The sequence below is a fragment of the Physeter macrocephalus genome, chromosome 18 (genome assembly GCF_002837175.3).
Source record: "Physeter macrocephalus isolate SW-GA chromosome 18, ASM283717v5, whole genome shotgun sequence".
Taxonomy (NCBI): Eukaryota; Metazoa; Chordata; class Mammalia; order Artiodactyla; family Physeteridae; genus Physeter; species Physeter macrocephalus.
Window position 1 is genome coordinate 12,055,881 of NC_041231.1, and position 20,738 is coordinate 12,076,618.

At 53.2% G+C, this 20,738-nt stretch overlaps 1 protein-coding gene across 1 annotated transcript; it reads left to right on the forward strand.

Moving 5' to 3' along the window:
- Positions 1-564: 564 nt before the first annotated feature.
- On the forward strand, positions 565-20,738 carry OXTR (oxytocin receptor). Its single transcript, XM_007121776.3, is given in 3 exon segments — positions 565-1,288; positions 1,291-1,464; positions 16,248-20,738. Coding segments are annotated over 3 exon segments (1,146 nt in total). The 3' UTR covers positions 16,496-20,738.

A 20,738-nucleotide genomic window follows, 5' to 3' on the forward strand; every position in this document is an offset into this window, starting at 1 on the left:
CCCAGGCAAGTGGCTGTTTGGGGGGGGTCTCCGGAGGGAGCAACTGGAGTAGGGTTTACTAGGAGAGGTGGCTGTGCTGTGGGTTCTGGGGTGTGGGTAGCTAGTTGGGGGGATCCCTAGGGGAGGTGGCTGGCTTAGAAGTCCCAGTCCCGGAGGAAAGTGATTTTAACCCTCCCTCTCCTTCATTGGAAGCGACTTTCTCAGGGAACTGCGGGTCCGGCATTCCCGCCCACTTCGTGTCTCAGAGGGAGGTACCTGAAACGGGGATTTCTAGGGCGGCGGCTGAGCAACCCCAGGGCCGGCGGTTGTGACCCTAGTCCTAGATGATTTGGGGTTCCTGGGAAGGGGACAGCCGAGCCGCACAGGCGTCGGCAGAGAAGCGTGCGTTTTCTCAACGGCCCTCGGGGTTTATTTCAGAGGCCGATCCATCACATCGCTCCGCGGAGTCTCGGGGAGTGGAACCCGGGAGCCCCCAGGCCCGCCCGGGCTGCGCGTCGAGCCCCGCCCCGCGCGCCACGCCTTAAAGGGCTCGAAGGCCCGGGGCGCACGGCGGCGGCCGCGGTCATGGAGGGTGCGCTTGCCGCCAACTGGAGCGCCGAGGCGGTCGGCGGGAGCGCGGCGCCCCCGGGGGCCGAGGGCAACCGCACCGCCGGGCCGCCGCAGCGCAACGAGGCCCTGGCGCGGGTGGAGGTGGCCGTGCTGTGCCTCATCCTCTTCCTGGCGCTGCGCACCACGCGCCGCAAGCCCTCGCGCCTCTTCTTCTTCATGAAGCACCTGAGCATCGCCGACCTGGTGGTGGCGGTGTGCCAGGTGCTGCCGCAGCTGCTGTGGGACCTCACCTTCCGCTTCTACGGGCCCGACGTGCTGTGCCGCCTCGTCAGGTACCTGCAGGTGGTGGGCATGTTCGCCTCCACCTACCTCCTGCTGCTCATGTCGCTCGACCGCTGCCTGGCCATCTGCCGGCCGCTGCGCGTGCTGCGCCGCCGCGCCGACCGTCTGGCCGTGCTCGCCACGTGGCTGGGCTGCCTGGTGGCCGGCGCGCCGCAGGTGCACGTCTTCTCGCTGCGCGAGGTGGCCGCCGGCGTCTTCGACTGCTGGGCCGTCTTCATCCAGCCCTGGGGGCCCAAGGCCTACGTCACGTGGATCACGCTCGCCGTCTACGTCGTGCCCGTCATCGTGCTTGCCGCCTGCTACGGCCTCATCAGCTTCAAGATCTGGCAGAACTTGCGGCTCAAGGCGGCGGCGGCGGCGGCGGCCGAGGCGGCCGCGGGGCCCGAGGGCGCGGCGCGGAGAGCGCGGGGCGCGGGGCTTTGGCCCGCGTCAGCAGCGTCAAGCTCATCTCCAAGGCCAAGACCCGCACGGTCAAAATGACCTTCATCATCGTGCTGGCCTTCATCGTGTGCTGGACGCCATTCTTTTTCGTGCAGATGTGGAGCGTCTGGGACGCCGAGGCGCCCAAGGAAGGTAGCGCTGGCGGGAAAACGGGAGGAGGGAGCGCGGCGGGCCGGGGCCGTGGACCTGCTGCGTCTGAACGTCCAGGGGCCGTTCCGTTCTGGGGGCCTCATGCGGGGATTTGAGTCATGGCCCCGTCATCCGCTGGCCTAGTGATTTGGGGCGTAACTTCCCTGAGCCTTGACTTCCCTTTCGGTAAAATAGCAGAATTGAAAAAAGGACCAGCTCTCCCCGGCAGCAGGAGAATGAGATGAGGAGATGCGCGTAAAATGCCCAGTCCAGTCTTTGGGCTACATATTTGGTTCCCTGTTATGGACCAGGAAACTGAGGTTCCGGTGAGTGGCCTTTTCCACCTGCTTAGCGAAGCCGGGGAGCTGAGTTTCCAACCCAGGCCCCAGCTCAAGCTGCTGCCGCGTAAAGTTCACTTTACGGTGAACTTCCACTTTAAGTTCAGGTCAACCTGAGCCCGAGGTCTGGTTTGGATCAGAGCAGCGGGAGGTGGGCGATTGGATTCCCCTCCGGCAAAAGGGCTGAGAAGCTGCGGGGCGGGGCGCCGTCAGGGTGCGGAACCCTGTCGCCCAGTGGAGACGGCGCGCTGTGCCGCGCGGAGGTGAGCACCGCGGGGACGGCGGGCAGGCGCGGGGCTGGCGCTGCTCAGGAACCGAGATGGCGCTTCTCCTGGGGGTGGGGGGGGCGCGGGGAAGGGCCGGGAAGGGAAAAGGGGACGCAGACTTGCCCATTTCACCGGGGAGGCGGGGAACGCCCTCTCCAGATTGAAGGACTGGGAGGCCAGGGCCGAGGGTGGCCGGGAGACGCGGAGGAGAGGGTAGAATGGAAGGCTCTGTACAGGGGAGGGATCTTGGGGGAGCAGAGCGCCTCGGGTCCGACTTGTAGCCGTCGCTTTGCGGCTGGGACCCCCAGGCAGCTCCCGCCTTCAGCCTTCACCGCGGACAGTTCAGGTGGCTCATTAGCGAAGAGCAGCAGGGGTGATCAGTGGTGGTGAATGACTTACAGCTTTTGGTTTGAGGGTAAGCACATAACACTGCGCTGGGATGCCCGCGGCTCAAATGCTTGTAAGGAAAGACCCAAGGGGTTGGCTTTCACCCCTTCTGCCCTTGAGATAGCGCAGATGTCCCGCTTCTGGGTAGAATCACTGCGGCTAACGGTAGTCTCCAGCACAGCCATCCCGTGGAAGCTGAAGTCTTCCTTCATGCAGCTGGGTAACTTTGCTTTGCTCTCTTCCCCGAACCACAGGCTCCTAGCTTGCCCCAGCCGTCCCAGTGTTTGCCTCAGTGGCCAGAGCAGCTATCATTCAGCGCTTATGGAGCACCTGGGGTTCGCTCTGCTGGGTGGTTTGCGGGTGACGATTGCCATGAGGACTCAGCAAAGCCAGCCTGGCTTCATGGTGCAGCCCCTGGGAGCACCTTGCAGAAGGGGTTCAGGGGTCCAAAGAGGGGAAGGCACTGGCTCCAGATCACACAGCAAATGGGAGGCAGACTAGAACTGGGGTTTCCTGCCCCCACCTCATCCCCCCAGCACCAGGCTTCTTTTGAAGGGCACATGACTAGGGAGTTGGGTCGGGCAAAAGCCAGTAGTGGGTGTTTGTAGACAAGGCATCAGGCCGTACCTGTTTCCTGGGTGGGATCTGAAGAGATACTTGAGCCAGGTCTTGAGGAGCTCAGACGCCAGCCCTTAAGGAAATGAGAACGACACTCCCTTAGAGCAGCTATTGGGGGGACTTGGCGTCTCGGCCTCCCTCCAGCCTTTACTCACTGAAGGGTCTTCTTCTCCCTCCTTGCCCCTGGGTGTCTTGCTTTTAGAATGAGGACGTTTCAGCCTTGCGTTCGTTCATTCTGCAGATAGTCTGCTCCTCTCTCTTTGCCGTCCCCTCGCCTCTCCTGTTCATTTTCTCCCCGGTGACTTTTCTCCCCCCTTCTCCCCCTCCGTTCCCCCCCGTGACTTCCATGACGGCACCTGCGTTCCTCCTCACTTTCCTCCCTGGAGAGTATGTGGTCACCGCAGATCATGGTCACTGAGTAAAAAAGTTTAGATCTTTTCTACGCTTGAAAAGCTTATCGAACAATTCATTTTTCTGTCTTAAAAACAAGATACAGGAAGAGAGAGCGAGAGGGAGTTACCAGCTCAAGAGGGGCCAGAGGCATTTTGGGTACCTGTGGCCACCTGAGGATTTCCCGGGGCGTGGGGGTGGGAGGGGAGACGTGCAGCGGAGACGGGCTTCTACTCGGGCTCCAGGAGCCTCAGGTCCTGTTTCTCTTTGCTCCTTTCCTGGTTCAGGGGAAAGGGTGGTGGCACGTGAAACAGCCAGGTCTTCCAGGTCCTCCTTGGCATTCTGCCCTGGCTGCTCTGAGAAGACACAAGCGCAGACGACAGGAGAGTCCTGGTGACAGCACTCCGTCGCCCAGAGTGAGGTCAGGAGCGGGCTCCCGGCTCACCAGCCACGGAGGACTTGGCACCTGCCACTGGCCTGGTCAGGTCGTGCCTCGGCCTCAGGGCTGCAGGGTCCGGGGATGTGGGCTGAGCCAGAAGCACGCCTTGTGCCCGCTTGGCATTAACTTGGATAATTACGAGTAGCAGGCTGGAATCAGAACAGTTGTGGTTTTTTGTTGGTTTTTTTTTTTGCGGTACGCGGGCCTCTCACTGCCGCGGTCTCTCCCGTTGCGGAGCACAGGCTCCGGACGCGCAGGCTCAGCGGCCGTGGCTCACGGGCCCAACCGCTCCGCGGCACGTGGGATCCTCCCGGACCGGGGCACGAACCCGTGTCCCCTGCATCGGCAGGCGGACTCTCAACCACTGCGCCGCCAGGGAAGCCCCGAGAACAATTGTGTTTACGGTCACTTCGGATACGTGACTCAGTCTCGAGGCTCTGGGCAAGTAGTAAGGAAGGAACAAGACAGGGACATTCGAGCTACTTGAGCTTTTGATCAGCAAAGTGGAATTGATGCACAGCCCTCACCTTCCTGTCCAGGAGGAAGGGAATTTACCAGAACACAAACTCTCTAGATCAGGGCCCCTGGCTCTGCTCATCTCCTGGCGAGTGGAAATCCAGGGAGCCCTTGTGAACAGCGAGACATTCTTCCCAGCAGCCCGGGGGCAGGCAGCCTCAGGGACCCAGGAGTGGGGCCTCGTTCCTGCTGTCAGCTTCATCACGAAAGCCTCTGGGTCAGCGAGCAGCTCCTTAACCACTGACCACGGGTCGGGGCCAACAGGGCGGCTGGAGAAGTCACACGTGCCTTGGCAGCTGGCCTCGTGGCCACCAGAGGACTCCAAGTCCCTCCTTCCTTAGGGTTCCCTCCCTGCAATTCCCTCGAAATCCAGCGCGCCTTTCCCATCTCTCCCCTTGTACACCTTCAGTCACACCAAGCGCTGCTTTTGTGGGTTTAGAGCTCACCTTGTTCCAAAAATAATTTGAGGGGGGGCCCAAAGATTCGGGTGCCACAGCAAGATAAGATGGATGTGAGGAAGCTGGGAAGAACAGGAGAAAAGGTTAGAGAAATGGTAATACAGTAATAGCAATTATGGAGTCTCTGTCCGGGGCAAGGGGTGAGCTGCACATGGGGCTTCCTTTTGTAAGAGCTAAAGCAAAGAGGAGAACTCTCAATTTCAGTATTTCCATTGTTCAGAGGGAAAAGCAGGGAGAGGAGAAAAAAGCAAGGGGAGGGTTGTGGTAATGTAATGAGCCCCCTACCCCCCCACCTCGTTTCAGAGCAGCCACATGCTGGTGGGGCCCTGCTTTGGTGAGACTGGTGATGCTGCAGAAGGAGGGCTGGGGCCAGATACCCCTGGCAGGTTTGGACAGGCCCCGGATGGAACTTTCAGGATTAAATTGCACAGCCAAAGATTTGGCACCAACCTTTTCCCTTGAACTCCGTGGAACTTGCTTTGCTGCTGGTCCCAAGGAGTCTGACCCCGGAGTGGTTCTCAGGGAGGAGATGAAGATGGATGGATGGATCCACTTGGTGGAGACTGAGGGTGGGTGCTGTAGGACCCCAGGTCCCCGTGCAGGGAAAGAGCAGGTGTTGGAGCCACGTGACTGGCCTGTGTTTGGAGCCCGCGCTCCCACTTCCTCCTGTGTGTCCTCGAGCAGGTGGTCTCCCTTCTCGAAGCTTCAGCTTCTTCCTCCTCTGTTATAATGAGGATAGCAAGTCTATTCATGGGGCTGTTACGACGATGACATGGCGTGACCCGTGGCGCTTGGGTGGGGCACGTGATCGATGTCACTCTTCTTTCCTCCCCCCATTCTAGTTGTTAAATGTTTTGTTTGCCTTCGTGGGGTTGACTTTGAGAATCTCGGCAGGGATTTGAGCTGGAGGAGCTAGACATTTTTCTCTTGAGAGCCTGTGTGGAGGGGCCCGGGGTGGCAGCAGAGTCTGCTGGGCGGTAGGCGGTGTGTCGGGGAGGTGTGGTATGTGGAGAAGCTCGTTAAAGCCAGAGAGCCTTGTCACAGCGGGGGCACCACCTGTCCTGTTCACTGGTGTGTGCCCAGTGCCTAGCACAAGGCGGGCCGCCTGTCTGAGCTCAAGCGCTGCTTGTTGAACAAATGTGTGGGGTATGGGCAGAGGAAGGTGCACGTGACGGGGCTGGGGTGGGTGTACAGAGCTGGACTCGAGAAATGAGGGCTCTCTAGGCAGCGCTCTGGCCGTAGGGTTGGCTACTTGGTGAAGAAGTGAGCGCCCCAGCACTAGGAGCAATCAAGCGTCTGCCCGGATGGGCACCAGGAGGAAGGTTGAAATGAACAGGAGGCCTAGTTTTCAGTGTTTCCCCCGTCTGTGAGACGAGCTTGCCAGCTCCTCCCGCTTTTTGTGGAACTGTAGCCCCTCCAGTGTGGCTGCCTGCCCACCCTGCCTTTCCAAGGACACTGTGCCCGAGGTGTGGGTGGACCACATACCTCGGAGGGGCCTGCTGGTCAGGCACCTGATGATAGGGCGGAGAGCAGGGGCTGGGGGGTTGGGAGGAGATAGGACGCAGCTTTCCTTGACTTAAGCTTGGACCTCTTGGGCATAAATTGCCATTAGATGGGCAATTAATGACCACACTCTGGTCTGATTAAGTAAGTATGGGTTCTTTTATGTTCTCAACTAATGCTAATGTTTTCTCTTGGGTTTCTGCCCCAAGGTGACTTTGTTTTCCCCCAAAGGTTTGATGAATAACAACAACAACAACAAAAGTCTCTTGGGTGAAGCTTTGCTATATATTTTTTCCCATTTGATGGATGGCTAAGTGGTTTGGGGAGGGGGTGGGAGGTGGAGCAGGGGGGAGGGGGATGGGAGGGGGAGGGCCTGCCCGCCCCCCATCCCTGCCTATCGGAGCCCCCACCCCCCATCCCTGCCTCTCGGAGCCCTTGGCCCCAGGAAGTGGTGAGAGTCCCCTTCAGAGGCCTGATCTCAGGGCACCCGTGTGATTTGGGGCATGTCTCTGGGCCTCTGTCATTCCCACCTGAGCAGTGGGGATAATACCTTGTGATAGAACACAACACCCTCTCTTGGCATCGGTTTCAGTAAAGTGAGGAGCTGCGTTCGTTAAAATCAGTAGTCGCCCCTTATGGAGCGCCGGACCATGTGTCCGACCCCATCTCTTGTCCTCATCCCCCAGGAAGTGGTGAGAGTCCCCTTCAGAGGCCTGGGCTCAGGGCACCCTTGTGATTTGGGGCATGTCTCTGGGCCTCTGTCCTTCCCACCTGAGCAGTGGGGATAGTACCTTGTGATAGAACACAACACTCTCTCTTGGCATCGGTTTCAGTAAACTGAGGAGCTGCGTTCGTTAAAATCAGTAGTCACCCCTTATGGAGCGCCGGACCATGTGTCCGACCCCATCTCTTGTCCTCATCCAGACACAGCAAGGTAAGGGGGGGCGTTATCCCCGTTTTACAGATGAGGAAACAGAGGCTCAGAGTGGCACAGCCTGCTCAGCAGCACTGCTGAGTAAGTAATGGGCTTGGGATCTGAACCCAGATCATCTCACGCCAGACTGCCTCCCTTCCCAACACCCTCGCCATTGGGTGTCCTGGGTGCTTGTTATAAAGTTGATTTCTGGCCCCGCCCCAGGCCCGCCAAAGCAGAGCCCTGCGCCTTCTCCTGGAATCTCTCCCCTGCAACGCCCAGCATGCACCCACCCAGCTACAGGGGCACTAATGGCCGGCCCTCTCAGCACTGTGGCTTCACAGCCCATGTCCCTCGACTCCTCCCCGCCATCTGCTGATCCCGCTGTCGTAGCCACGTCTTAGCTTAGTACCTCTCATGTCTGTACTTTCCTTCCCTTTTCCATCACCACCTTCTTGGTTTAGAGCACGGTTTCTCAACTTTGGCACTATTGACGCTTGGGGGCAGACAGTCTTCGCTGTGAGTGTGGTGTGGGGTGGGCGGCTGTCCTGTGTGATGAAGGATGTTTAGCAGCGTCCCTTGCTCCCGCCCACTAGATGCCACTAGCACCTCCTCGCGGTTGTGGCCACCAAAAAGTGTTCCCAGACATTGCCGAACGTTCCTTAAGTGGCAAAATCACGCTGGTTGAGAACCACTGGTTTGGACGCACTGTGTTGGCCTGTCCTGAACTAATATCTAACAAAAGAGTACCCTCATCTCCTCTGCCCTGGGCTCTGGCCGATCTTCCTAGTGCACCTGCAGCCAGGCCTGCTGCCTTGCCACTTCCCACAGGGCCTTTTGCTTTGCACCCATGCTAATTCTGTTTCCATCCCGGGAACGCCTACCCGAGTCTCTTCTGCAGAGACCCATCCTTCAGAGCCCAAGTCCACTGTGTGGGCTGCTTTGTGCACAACTCCAGGGCGTTCCATTTAAGGAACCTGAGATGAGAATGGTCTGTGAGAATGGTATTCCTAGGAGCTGTGCGGTACACAACCTGAACAACTGGACATGGCAGCCTCATCCAGTTCTGACTCTCGTGAAGCTTTCCCTGAGGGAAAGCTACTCCACCTGAGGGTCTCCTTCCTCCTCCGGTGCGTTCATTCTACAAGCAGTGATTCAGCGCCTCCCAAGGGTCCTGTCCACACAACCTCTGCCTCAATTTGTCAGTCCTCCTATGAGGAGAGTTGGCAAGGACCCCTCCCCAGTCCCTCACCTGCCCTCCTGTGGCCAGCAGCTGGCACATGCATAGATGTGGGACAGTCAGGCCAAGGTTGGTCTCTGGGAGGGACGCCCCCAGCTTCTGCTGGGGTTCTGCTGGGATGGTTCTGTCCCCGGGTGTGGCCAGATGGAACAGCAGCCGTCACCCTGGGTGGCTGACTAGAACTGTCTGGGGCTCTTTGCTGGGGTTAAGAATAGGGTTTAGGTTGTGGGCCGGGTGGAGGGTGCTGGTGGCACGGGGCCTGGCATGTAGTAAGTGCTCAATCAATGCTTTAAAAATAGAGAAATTTCAAGATGTTTCAGCGTTCTGGGGTCAGTGCGTGCAGCTGAGGGAATTCAGGTTGTCGTGAGCTCAGGAGCACATTTTCACGGAGGGGCTGCAGTTTTTGTTGAGAGATGGTCAAGCCCGGTGATGCTGGGAAGAAGGGCGTTGTTAAGAGGTCAAGAGAAGTTAAGGCCTTGCCTGGAGGAGACAGTAGGAGGCAAGGTGGGGAGGGTCTAGCTCTGGGTTTGGAAACCCAAGGGGACCCTTGCATGAGGACGGGCGGGAAGGAGGTGTAACCAGGCGGTCTTTCGTGTCCCAGCCCCTGAGTCCTGGCCACTGAGGGGCCCTCTGCCAGCACCTTCCTCCTTACTCTTCTGGGAGCTGGCACCTCCCACCCTTTGCCAGATGCTTCGGTACCATGGGCCTCTGCCCTCCACGGCCCATGCCTCACACTCTAATGGTCACTCCTACTCATTTCTGTTTCTTTCTCTTTCTCTCTGCCTGACCTTGATATCTGACTGTGAACTTAATTTCCCAGAGGGAATTGCATTTGAGTCCAGTCATCTTGTTAGGGGCCCATCTCCCATTGTGAGGCAGGGAAATTGTGTTTTTGCTTTTCTAACATGCTAGTGTCGGTGGCTGATTTATCAGGACTTCCTGTCTGCTAATTTCATGCTCACTTCAACTTAGTCCCTTATTGAACATTTCCCATTTTACAGTTTCTGCTAGCAGCCAAGGACAGAGCCACAAATGAGACGCAGTCCCCAACGACAGATTATTAACATGAATAATGACAGTATGAAGGGATGATGCTGTGAGAGAGGTATTCATTTATCAAGTACTGTGAGTGCCCCAGGAGGCATTTATTGATTCAGTCTCCCTGGGAAAAAATCAGGAGGATTTCAGAGAGGAAGCAACATTTGAAAAAGGTTTTGAAGGATGAGTAGGAGCTGGCTATGCAAAGAAGCAGATGCACATTCCCTGATGAGATCATTGAACAGTTACTTTATTTTCTTTCCCTGTATTGGACGAATACTTGTCATGCTTTAGTGTGCACACAGATCACGTGGGGGAACCTGTTAAAGCGCAGATTCTGATTCAGTAGGTCTGGGTGAGGCCCATGAGTCTGTATTTTTAACAGTTTCCCAGGTGATGCCTGTGCAGGGCCCCTGCAGCTGGCCTGTTGACTGCACATTGAGTAATGAGGCTTTAATGTATCATCTCTGTGACCAAAACATGTGGCTTGCCTTTACACGTGTGGCCCACATTGGCCGCAGGGCCCTTTCATTCTCTGAAGGGTAGAGAAGGGCTGGTTGTTCACAGGAAGCCCCAGCTCTTCTGCATCTAGGATGTGGTTATTCCTCAGGTCTTGCCCGGTGGGCCCCACATGTCCCCAGATTTGAGCAGTGACATCACAGAAGACCATTTAAAGCTCTGTAGCCCACAAATTTAGCTCTTCTTCCTGACCTTACCCATGGTGAGATCACACATCTGTGACTTTTACAATTCCAGTGTGATAAAATGGTGGTCTTTTCAAAGAAGGTGTCCTGGAGTACATGTTAGTATTCAATCCTTATGTAAGTGCACATTCAGAAAACATTTTTAAAAAAGCCTTCTGTACACCACAACTCCCCAATTCTCATGTAGCTCCTAAAGGAATAAGGGATTTAGATTCCTTGTGAGGAAGACCTGATTCAGGATCTGGGCCGGGGGGAGGAGACCTAAAACCAAGTGATTGGTTTCTGGAGTGAGAGCCTCTTAGGAAAGTGGATGAGCTTGACGGGATTCAGATGAGAGGTGTCAGCTGAGCCACAGGTCTTTGAATTGTATGTGACACGTGTTCATTGCCTCAGGAACCGCGCAGCCGGAGAGGCCGTGGCCAGCTACCCCGTCAGCTGTTCTGGGCTAATTTGAGCCCAGGGTGACGCGATGGTGACGGGCGGGGGCTGTGCCGGGAAATCCGAACAGGGGACTTCTTGGGGCTTGAGTAAAGCCGGGCTGGTGGGTGGGTGACTGCTGGGGGCACCCTGTCCTCGCATGGCCCTCGGCCGTCCATGAGTGAGTGAGGGCGCCAGGTGGGATTCCGCATGGTCTCTGTGTCCCGGGGGTAAAATGCGCAGCAGGGGACGTTTGCCGTTGGCGCATGGCCATTCCCGCTCAGTCCTCTGCTTGGCACGTAGGAGCCGCCGCTTGAAGATCACCCCTAGTCCCCAGCCCTGGGCCACCGCCCCTCCCCCAGTGCTGCAGCTCCCTGTTGACTGCAGGGCCTGTCTGTGCTTCTCTCTTTCCCACCTGAGTTTGTAAATCCCTTGAGGGCACGTCCCCAGGGCCAACTCGGTGGCTGGCACTGAGCAGAGATGGCATGGAAGGAAGTGGAACATCGATCTCCTCATTTCTACCCCCCACCCCTGCCCCATGCCCTAAGCTCAGGCCAGGCAGGTGTGAGGGCCGATCCCTGGCCCGGCGCCTCCCACTCGGCGTTCCTTCTCTGCCAGGACCAGAGAGAGCTTTCTGCAGGCCCTCAGGCCTCAGTCCTGGGGGGCAAGTGTTCCTTTTCCCGAGTGGGGTGGAGACGCATGAGAACCAGCTCTCCCGGCGGAGACCCTGAAATCCCACTCTTGCACGTGGTTGCCGCCCCTTCCCTTTTGGGTTTCTTATGTCACCGGCTGAGTGAGTTTTTCCAAAACGGACTGTCTAGAGTTCCTCTGGGGTCATGTAATCTAATGCCAGGGCTCCGGGTTTTCATTTTGTTTCGTTTCGTTTTTTAAGTTTTGAAGTTGTGGAGAAAAGGGCAAAGGACAGTTTCCTGAATCAGCCTTAGATTAGGAGTCCCCAGCCTTGGGCGATGAAAAGTTATACACAGTTGATCACATTTCATATCGGTAAGTAATAATACAATAACTTGAACAAACATTTTGCCATTTACAAAGCCCTTTGACACTTCTTTTTTTTCAATTTTCTCCAAGTCCTTGAGGGTGTCACCCCCATTTCACAGATGAGGATATTAAGGCTCAGACAGTAGATGTGGCTCCGAGAAGTGAGTGGATGGGAGGGGGGTTCACACCCCACGGGTTTGCGTCCGGATCCTCTGTGAGGGGCTCCCCAGTGGCCAGACCCCCCCCACCCCAGGAGGTGCTGGCTGCTGACCACACCTCTCTTGGATGAGTCTGTCGATTCTGGTTTCCAGGGCCTTCTTTTATCCACACTGACGTCACCGTCACTCTGCTTTATGGAAAGTGTGGCTGGGGCCATTGTCGCCAGGAGCTTGGTAGCTCTTCAGAGCAGCTGGCATGCAGGCACGGGGCGGACCTTGGTGCCCTGGTGTGCAGCAGGCACTGGACGTGGGCTGCCCGGGACAGGGTGTTACCGTCTGGCCCCAGGTGCAAGGTGGCCGAGCCGGGCTTTGTGGGAGGTCTGGGTACTTAAAAGTAAAGGCATCACCCGGTTCTGCTTCTGGTGGTGTGGGGAGAAGTCAGCTCCTTACCCTGTGGGTCTGCCCCTCCCCTTTTTGAGCCCTTTCCTTCTGCTTTTTAACATCTTCTCCTACAGGCATTTAGATCAAGGATTGTCTAACTTTTTCTGTAAAAGGCCAAACAGTAAACATTTGAGGCTCGCGGGATATAAGGTCTCTGTAACAACTACTCAGCTTTGCCCTTGTAGTGCGAAAGCTGCCATTGACCATATATGAATGAATGGATATGGCTGTGTTCCAGTAAAACTTCGTTTACAAAAACAAGCAGCAGGTAGGGTTTGGCCCATGGGCTGTTTGCTGCCCCTCGTCCAGACCAGGAGACATTTCTGCCGGGAAGGATGGTGATCTGATAGGAGGCAATGGGTTTCCCCTCCCGGTACGCTTGGATTTTAAAAGACCATTACAGGACTTCCCTGGTGGCACAGTGGTTAAGAATCTGCCTGCCAATGCAGGGGACACGGGCTTGATCCCTGGTCTGGGAAGATCCCACGTGCCGCGGAGCAACTAAGCCCGTGCGCCACAATTGCTGAGCCCGCGCTCTAGAGCCCGCGACCCACAACTGCTGAAGCCCGCGCGCCTAGAGCCCGTGCTCCGCAACAAGAGAAGCCACCGCAATGAGAAGCCCCACGCACTGCAACGAAGAGCAGCCCCCGCTCGCCACAGCTAGAGAAAGCCCACGCGCAGCAACAAAGACCCAACACAGCCAAAAATAAATAAATAAAATAAATTTATTAAAAAAAATAATAATAAAAGACCATTACTGGGGAGTGGGCAGTGCTTAGCCTCTGAGGGGGCCTACATCTGTTTTAGGAAAGGAAAGTTGCTCTCTGACGTTGTCCTTCAAATCATATGATGAGAGCAGTTGCCCAGTCAGCCCATGTCTCTGCTTTGGGACTGAGGGGATTTGCTCACTGGAACCAAGCTGACTAGTATGAATGCTGACCTAGCTTTAAAAGACATCAAACTTCATTACTTTCAGGTGGGAACACAGGTTGACTTGTGTGTCCCTGGGGAAGGCACTTCCCTTCTCCGAGCTTCACTTTCCTCGCGTATAAAATGGAGATGAGACTGCTTTGAAAACTGTTCTGTTCTGTGCAAGCTTGAGCCGTGATTCCCATGGTTGACACTGCTGCATTGTCATATGCCCCCTTGGAAGCAGCGTCATAAAATGCCAAGGACGACGCTTTCCATGCTTTGTTCTGTTCTTCAATTCTAGGAAGCCTTTCTAGCCACTGGAAAGGGCGATGTTACAGCCTAAACAAGATACAGTAATTGCAGAAAGTAGTTGAGGTGCAGTTAGTCCTTACGCTCAGAAACCGTCAACGGCTCCCCAGTGCCTGTCGATTCAAGTTCATGCTCTGCCTGGATTCAGGATCCTCCTCCTCAGCCTGGCTCTTTCCAGTTTCCTCTCCTGTGAACCCACCACCCCCCAGCTCTGGCAGCCCCTGAATGCTGTTGGACAGTCTCACCTTTGTACCTTTATTTCTGCAGCATCCTTCCTTTGAAGTGTTCTCCATAGCCTGTTTTTTATTCCCAAATAGCTTGAAATTCCACTGCTGGGAACCCATGTCTTTGGTTGGTTAGGATATTGCCAAATTTTTAAAAAGTCCAAATGTGCCCTTGGCATTTGACAACTTGTTACGAGCAGGTTCAGCTTAGAGGATCATCCTTCCCCGAGAGCCAGGCCAGGCCGGTCATTCGCGTCTGTGGCCACCAGGTGGGGAAAGAGGTGCTGGCCGTGGTCCCAACTTCTCCCATCCAGGCTGGCCACTTGGCGGTGGAAAAACTCGGGTGGGGCTACTCAGGAATTCATTAACTGTTTACTTTTTTGTGGTTACTGTTTCTGTAGGTTGTTTATAAAAAATAGGATAAATAAGTTAAAAGATCCAAATGTCGTGAGTGAGGCGAGTAACATATAAATAGCTAAGATAATGCCTTGTAACTTCAGCGAGGTAAAACACGCTGCCTTTCTGTTCAAGTGAGAACTGTGTCCCGGACACGTCCTTCTACCCATTTCATAGCTCTGTACACCTATGTGCTTCCCTTGTGTCTGGCAGTTAACTTCTCAATGCCTTTAAAAAAAATTTTTTTTTAATCTTTTTGCCACGCCGTGCGGCATGTGGGGTCTTATCCCCCGCCCAGGGATTGAACCCGCGCCCCCTGCGCTGGAAGCACGGAGTCTTAACCACTGGACCACAAGGGAAGTCCCTCGATGCCTTTTTAAATTTTGACTTTTATGTGTTTATTTTGCCTGTTTCATTTTATATGTTTAATTATAATTTTGAGATATTTTTAGACTGTGATATTTCACCAGGTTTCTAAACTTAAATTCATCCTTTTTTACACATCGAAATCAAATATTTTTTTCCATCCTCTTTCATAGAATTCAACAGTACTGGCTTCCCCCCACCCCACCCTTCACTTTTCTTTTCTTCACTATTTTAGTCTAAGGATTAGATTTGCTTTCTAATCCTTTGCTTTCTAAACATTTTCGTTTGCAGGACTGGTGGGCTTTGCGTGTTATAGCTTGCTTTTGTTCCAGCAGGTGCACCAGGTAATTAGAGCAGTGGTTCTCAAACTTGGGTGTGTGTCAGAATCCCCTGGAGGACTGTTTACAGCAGATCGTTGAGCCTTACCCCCAGGAGTCTGATCCTCTAAATCTAGGGTGGGGCCTTAGAATTTACGCTTCTGTCAAGTTCCCAGGGGAGCTGGGGACCCCACTTTGAGAACCACTGAATTCCTCTTAAACAATCACCCTCCCCCTTTGGTGCTTGGAGACGTGGCTGACAGACGTCTCTGTGCTCTCTCTGCGTCCACAGTGGCGTCTAGATCTTGCAACTCCAGTTGGCCTGTGAGAAATTCTTTCCTGGATTGAGCTCTTGAATTCTGGAGTTCTTCCTTGAAAACTTGTTGCAGAAAATATCGGACTAGTGGATTTTCCAAGCCTTCTTGCAGTTACCGTTATTCGTAAGGGTGCGGCCGTGAACAGCATTCTTGGGAACACCGTTTTCCGTGTTGGTTTCTCGGGGGGTGCCTGTGTCCTCCTCTGCTGCTGGGGGTGTGTACATTTGTCAGATTAAGACCATTGAAGGAAACCCAGGCTCCCCACCCCACCCCCTATTTGGAGGTACTTAGGATTAGGAATTTTCCTTTCTCCTTGAAGCTTAAATTTGTGACAAGCAATGTCTTGAAGTTGATTTCTGATCATTAATTTTACCTGAAATTCAGTAAATCCTCAGTGTAATAGCTTCTGCACAGTGCCTCATATAATTTTAGTGTCCCCTTTGCCTGCACAAGTCTTATTTGTCGGCTGAAGCAGTGCTCTTAGGCGTATCTTCACAGAAACGCTTTCAGTGTTCTCAGCTGTGAAGGCAGCACACGCCTTCTTGTCGCTGTGCCTTAGCCTGTGCCGTCCCTTCTGCCCGAAGCGCCCTTCCTCCCTTCTCTGCCTGGGAACCTCCTAAGCATCCTTCAGGTACCAGGTGCTCTTTCACCCTCGCAGTGTTCCCGGGAGATCTGGGGACGCTTGTTCTCCCCATTTAAAGGTTAGGCAACCGCAGTTTCTTGGGGAGTTGAAGTATTTGTCGCTGGCGGGGCTAGAATACAAACTAGGTCTGGCAGCCTCTGCCTCTGCGCTCTTGGATACTCTGAGTGGGAGACAGTCGATACTTGCGGGGTGAGTGATGAATGGACGGACAGGTGGCCGTGCCGATGGAAGCCCGTGGTGGGTAAGCTTTGCTTGGGAGAAAGGACAGGGAATGTTCCAGGGTTGGGCTAAGCTGGGGAGGGCGTGGGGGGTAGGCTGAGTGCACGCCCAGAGCACGGATACGGAAGGCAGGCAGACCTGGTCTCTTTAGCCCTCCGTCTTGTGACTGGCACATGGCCTCTGTTCGCAGGAGGTGATGCTTCATGCCCCAGTAGTGATGCCCTGTTCTCCTTTCTCCCCACCCTCCCCACCTTGCAGCCTCGGCTTTCATCATTGCCATGCTGCTGGCCAGCCTCAACAGCTGCTGCAACCCCTGGATCTACATGCTCTTCACGGGCCACCTCTTCCACGAACTCGTGCAGCGCTTCCTCTGCTGCTCGTCCAGCTGCCTGAAGGGCCGCCGGCCCAGGGAGACGAGCGTCAGCAAAAAGAGCAACTCGTCCACCTTTATCCTGAGCCCGGACAGCTCCAGCCAGAGGGGCTGCTCTCAGCCATCCACGGTGTGACCGGCGGGGCCAGGACCACCCCTCTTGGCTTGGATTGTACAACAGGCACAGTCTGGCCGTTGGTGGTCGGGTACGCGTGTGTATAAGGTACCTTTCAGTTTGTGCCTCTCCACATCTTGCGGGGGCTCGAGCGGGGTGGGGAAGTGGTCTCCATGGGGGAAGGTGATAGGGTGACTCAGCCATCAGCCAAGCCCCGGATCTCCCCTGGGCTCCCACGGCTACTCCTGCTTCCCTGACCCCACTGTTGCATCTGGCTGTTGGATGGGTTGTGGTTTTGTTTTGTTTTTTTTTCCCCTGGACCTGTAATTTCACTCCAGTATCTTTTTACTCCTTTATCCTGGGATCTTGTGAAAGGTAGTAAGTTTAGGATTGGTGACCAGATGGGTGCGGAAGCCTAGTGTTCTGAGCTTGGGATGAGAAATGGGACCTCAGTGGTGGTGGTGCTGATATCCTCCTGGCCTCAGAGTGCTTCTGCCTTCGAGGGGACTGGTGCTAGCATCCTTGAGCACCAGCTTGTCAGACGGTGGCCCTAGAGCAGGAGATTCTCTTAGGAGACTGTCTGGCACTGGCAGCCAATTAAAACTTGGGTTAAAAATGTTTAAGAGGAAAAAAATGTTTAAGAAACTAATGCTTGAGAAGTAGTTGGGAAAGAAAAGGAAATAAAAGACATCCAGATTAGGAAAGAAGTAGAACTCCTTACAGATGATGTGTTTTTGTATATAGAAAATTCTAAGGAATTCATGCACACACAAACCCGTTGGAACTAATACATGAATTCAAGGTTGTGGAATACAAGGTCAATGCAAAAATCAATTGTATTTCTTTAAACTGGCAATGAACCGTATGAAAATGAAATTAAGAAATGATTTCATTTATAATAGTATCAGAAAGAATAGGAATAAATTTAATGAAAGAAGTGCAGGACTTACATCCTGAAAACTACAAAATATTGTTGAAAGAAATAGAAGACTTAAATAAATGGAAAGACATTCTGTGTTCATGGCTCAGAGACTTAAATATTGTTAAGATAACAGTACTCTCCAAGTTGATCTATAGATTCAGTGTAATCCCTATCAAAATCCTGGCTGGCTTCTTTGCACAAGTTGCTAAGCTGATCCTAAAATTCACATGGAAATTGCACAAATAATAGAATAGCCAAATACACCTTGAAAAACAGGGACAGAGTTGATGGATTCACCCTTCCTGGTTCAAAACTTATTACAAAGCTACAGTAATCAAAAGAATGTGGTACAGACAAAAAGATATATAGACCAATGTAATGGAATTGAGCGTTCAGGTATAAACCCTTACGTTTATGCCGATAGATTTTTGACAAGTGTGACAAGAGAATTCAATTGGGGAGATTGTCTTTTCGATAAATGGCGCCCAGACAGCTGGATATCCACATGCAAAAGAATGCAGTTGGACCTCTACCTCATACTATATACAAAAGTTAACTCAAAATGCATCGACCTAAATGTAAGAGCTAAACCTATAAAAGTCTTAGAAGACAACATAGGGATAAATATTTGTGACCTTGGGTTAGGCCATGGTTTCTTAGATAATGACACTCAAAACAGAAGTCAAAGGAAGAATAGATAAATTGGATGGACCTCATCAAAATGGGGCACAAAACTTTTGTGTTTCATAGGGCACTGTCGAGAAAGTGATAAGACAGCTCATAGAATGGAAGAAAATATTTGGAAGCCATATACTTGTATCTAGAATACATCAAGAACTCTTACGATTTAAGAATGAAAAGCCAAATAACCCAGTTTAAAAAATGGGCAACGTATTTGAATAAACAAGTGAATAGACATATTTTCGTATCTTCTCCACAGAAGAGATACCAGTGGCCCATAAGCACACGGGAAGATGCTCAATATTGTTACTCACGAGGGAAATGCAAATCAAAACCACAGTGAAATAGCACTGCACACCCACTGAGGTGGCTCTAATCAAAGATATGGGCAATGATAGGTGCTGGTGAGGATGGAGAGAAATTCGAACTCTCCTCCGTCGCTTGCGGGAAGGTAAAATGGCGCGGCCCATTTGGAAAATAGTTTGGCAGTTCCTGAAAAAGTTAAACATAGAATTACCATATGAGCCAGAAATGCTACTCCTAGGTATTTACTCAAGAGAAACGGAGGCATATATACACACAAAAACTTGTCCACAAATGTTTATAGCAGTATAATCCATAATAGCCAAAAATGGAAATAACCCAAGTACCTACCAATTGATGAATGGATAAATGAATGTAGTATATCTATGCAATGGCACATTATTGAACTATGGAAAGAAAGGAAGTACTGACACAGGCTCCAACATGGATGAACCTTGAAAACATCGTGCTGAGTGAAAGAAGCCTTGCGAAAAGCCACATACTACATGATTCCATTTCTATGAAATGCCCAGAATAGGCAAAATTAGCAAGACAAATTATACAATAGTGGTTGCCAGGGGCTGGAGGCTGGGGCAGGTGGGGAGTGACTGCTGAGCCCCATATGGGGCTTTCTTTGTGGTGAAGAAAATTTTCTGGGGTTAGTGATGTGCACAATTTTGAGAATTTGCTAAAAGCCACTGAATTAAATACTTACAAAAATGTTGACCAGCTGAATTCAGAGGTAACCAGCTGGAAGGATGCATTTCTTGGAATCTCTTACCTCCCAGAACTTTCGTTTCTCACTGACTCACCATTTGAGAAGAATCCATGGTTTTCTTACTCAGTTTTCCTGCGAGAGATGGTGTTTCCGGTTTCAGCAAAAGTACCAGCAGTGATAATACCCGGTAAACATGTCGTCAGATGTCCTCTCAGCCTTGAGGTACGACATGGCCGTGTCCAAGAAACACCTTTAGTCGTTAAATACAGGACGTTATAGATCAGAGGTTTTCCGACTGGGACTGGCCAGCTCAGTGGCACTCTGGGGCACTTTTTTTATTTGCACGTATATATTTTCGGACTCGCTGTGACACAGCAAGAGCACTTCCCAAAGCCCCAGATCTCCACACACGCTTTCCTCTTCTCCCTCCACACTGCATTGTACACACACGTGCACATACACACACACACACAGTAGAACGAGCTAGCAGGGTCTGGATGTTCAGGGAAAAGAGAGGCGTGCACTGAAATGCCGGTGTTCGAAACCCCAGCATTTAGGACAAGATCTTCAGTGTAACTGGAGACTGAGGACGATGTCATCTTTGGACCCGGAGGCAGTGCAGTGTTGTGTGACGGGTGCTTAGTGTCAACACCAGGCAGTCCTGGCTCTTTGGGAAGCTAACGGGATGCTGGTTTGGGGTTCCGTGCCCACATCCAGGACACTGGGCACCCTGGGTGCAAGTGCAGCAGTGGTGGGGTCTGTTGGCATTTGAGCCTCTCTGCTCACCAGCCAGGGACGCCCCATTCTCTGCTGCTCCCAGGGAAGTTGCCCTCCTAGCAGCCGCCGGAGGCCCCTGGGGATGAAGGAGACAGCCCCTCAGTCGATTTTTCTGGCCACGGGCACAGCCTTGCTGAGGACCCAGGAGTTGCAAGGTTCGTGGGCGCCAGAACCAACTGGGACGCTTTCCTCATTCTTCTCCTGTGAAAGCTCTGGTTGGGACCTTGGCTCTCATTATGGCACAGGAGTCTTTTGTAGCCAGTCAGTGACATTTGATTCCAGCAGCGCCGCTGGCTACACGCCCCTCCACTCCCAGTCTCGTCCTGGAGAGTATTTTCACAATCGCTTGCTCTTTCCCTAACCCAAGCCTGGAAGAAGGAGAGTAGGGGTCCAGGACGCTGCCTCGGGCTCGGTCGTTTCTGTCCTCCTCTGGACCCCACTCCTAAGGTCCTCCAACCACGTTTGCCCACAGTTTCAGGCCTGTTTACAAACCTAACGCATGCCTGGAGGTGCCAATAAATTGGAGCGTGCAGATTTTCTTCCGGAATGTTTCATCGTTCTGATGTTGAAAAGTGAAATGCGAACACTTGAGGACTCTGAGCCTTATTTCTTTAGGCCCTGAAAAAAAGTCTGTCACGCCGTTTGGTCTCCCTTGGGGGATGGGTCTCTGGGTTATGACTGCAGGAAGCTGCCTTTTAAGAAGATACTGGTTTCAAAGTGCTCGACCTTTTGTGTTTAATTGCGATGAAACACCCCTAAATGCAAAATGTGAATTCCTCGATTTTGTTCTACTTGGTGACTTTCTGTGGCACCTGCTGTCTGTGCCCATTGGTGAATGATGTGCCCAATAGTGAGATGCCTGC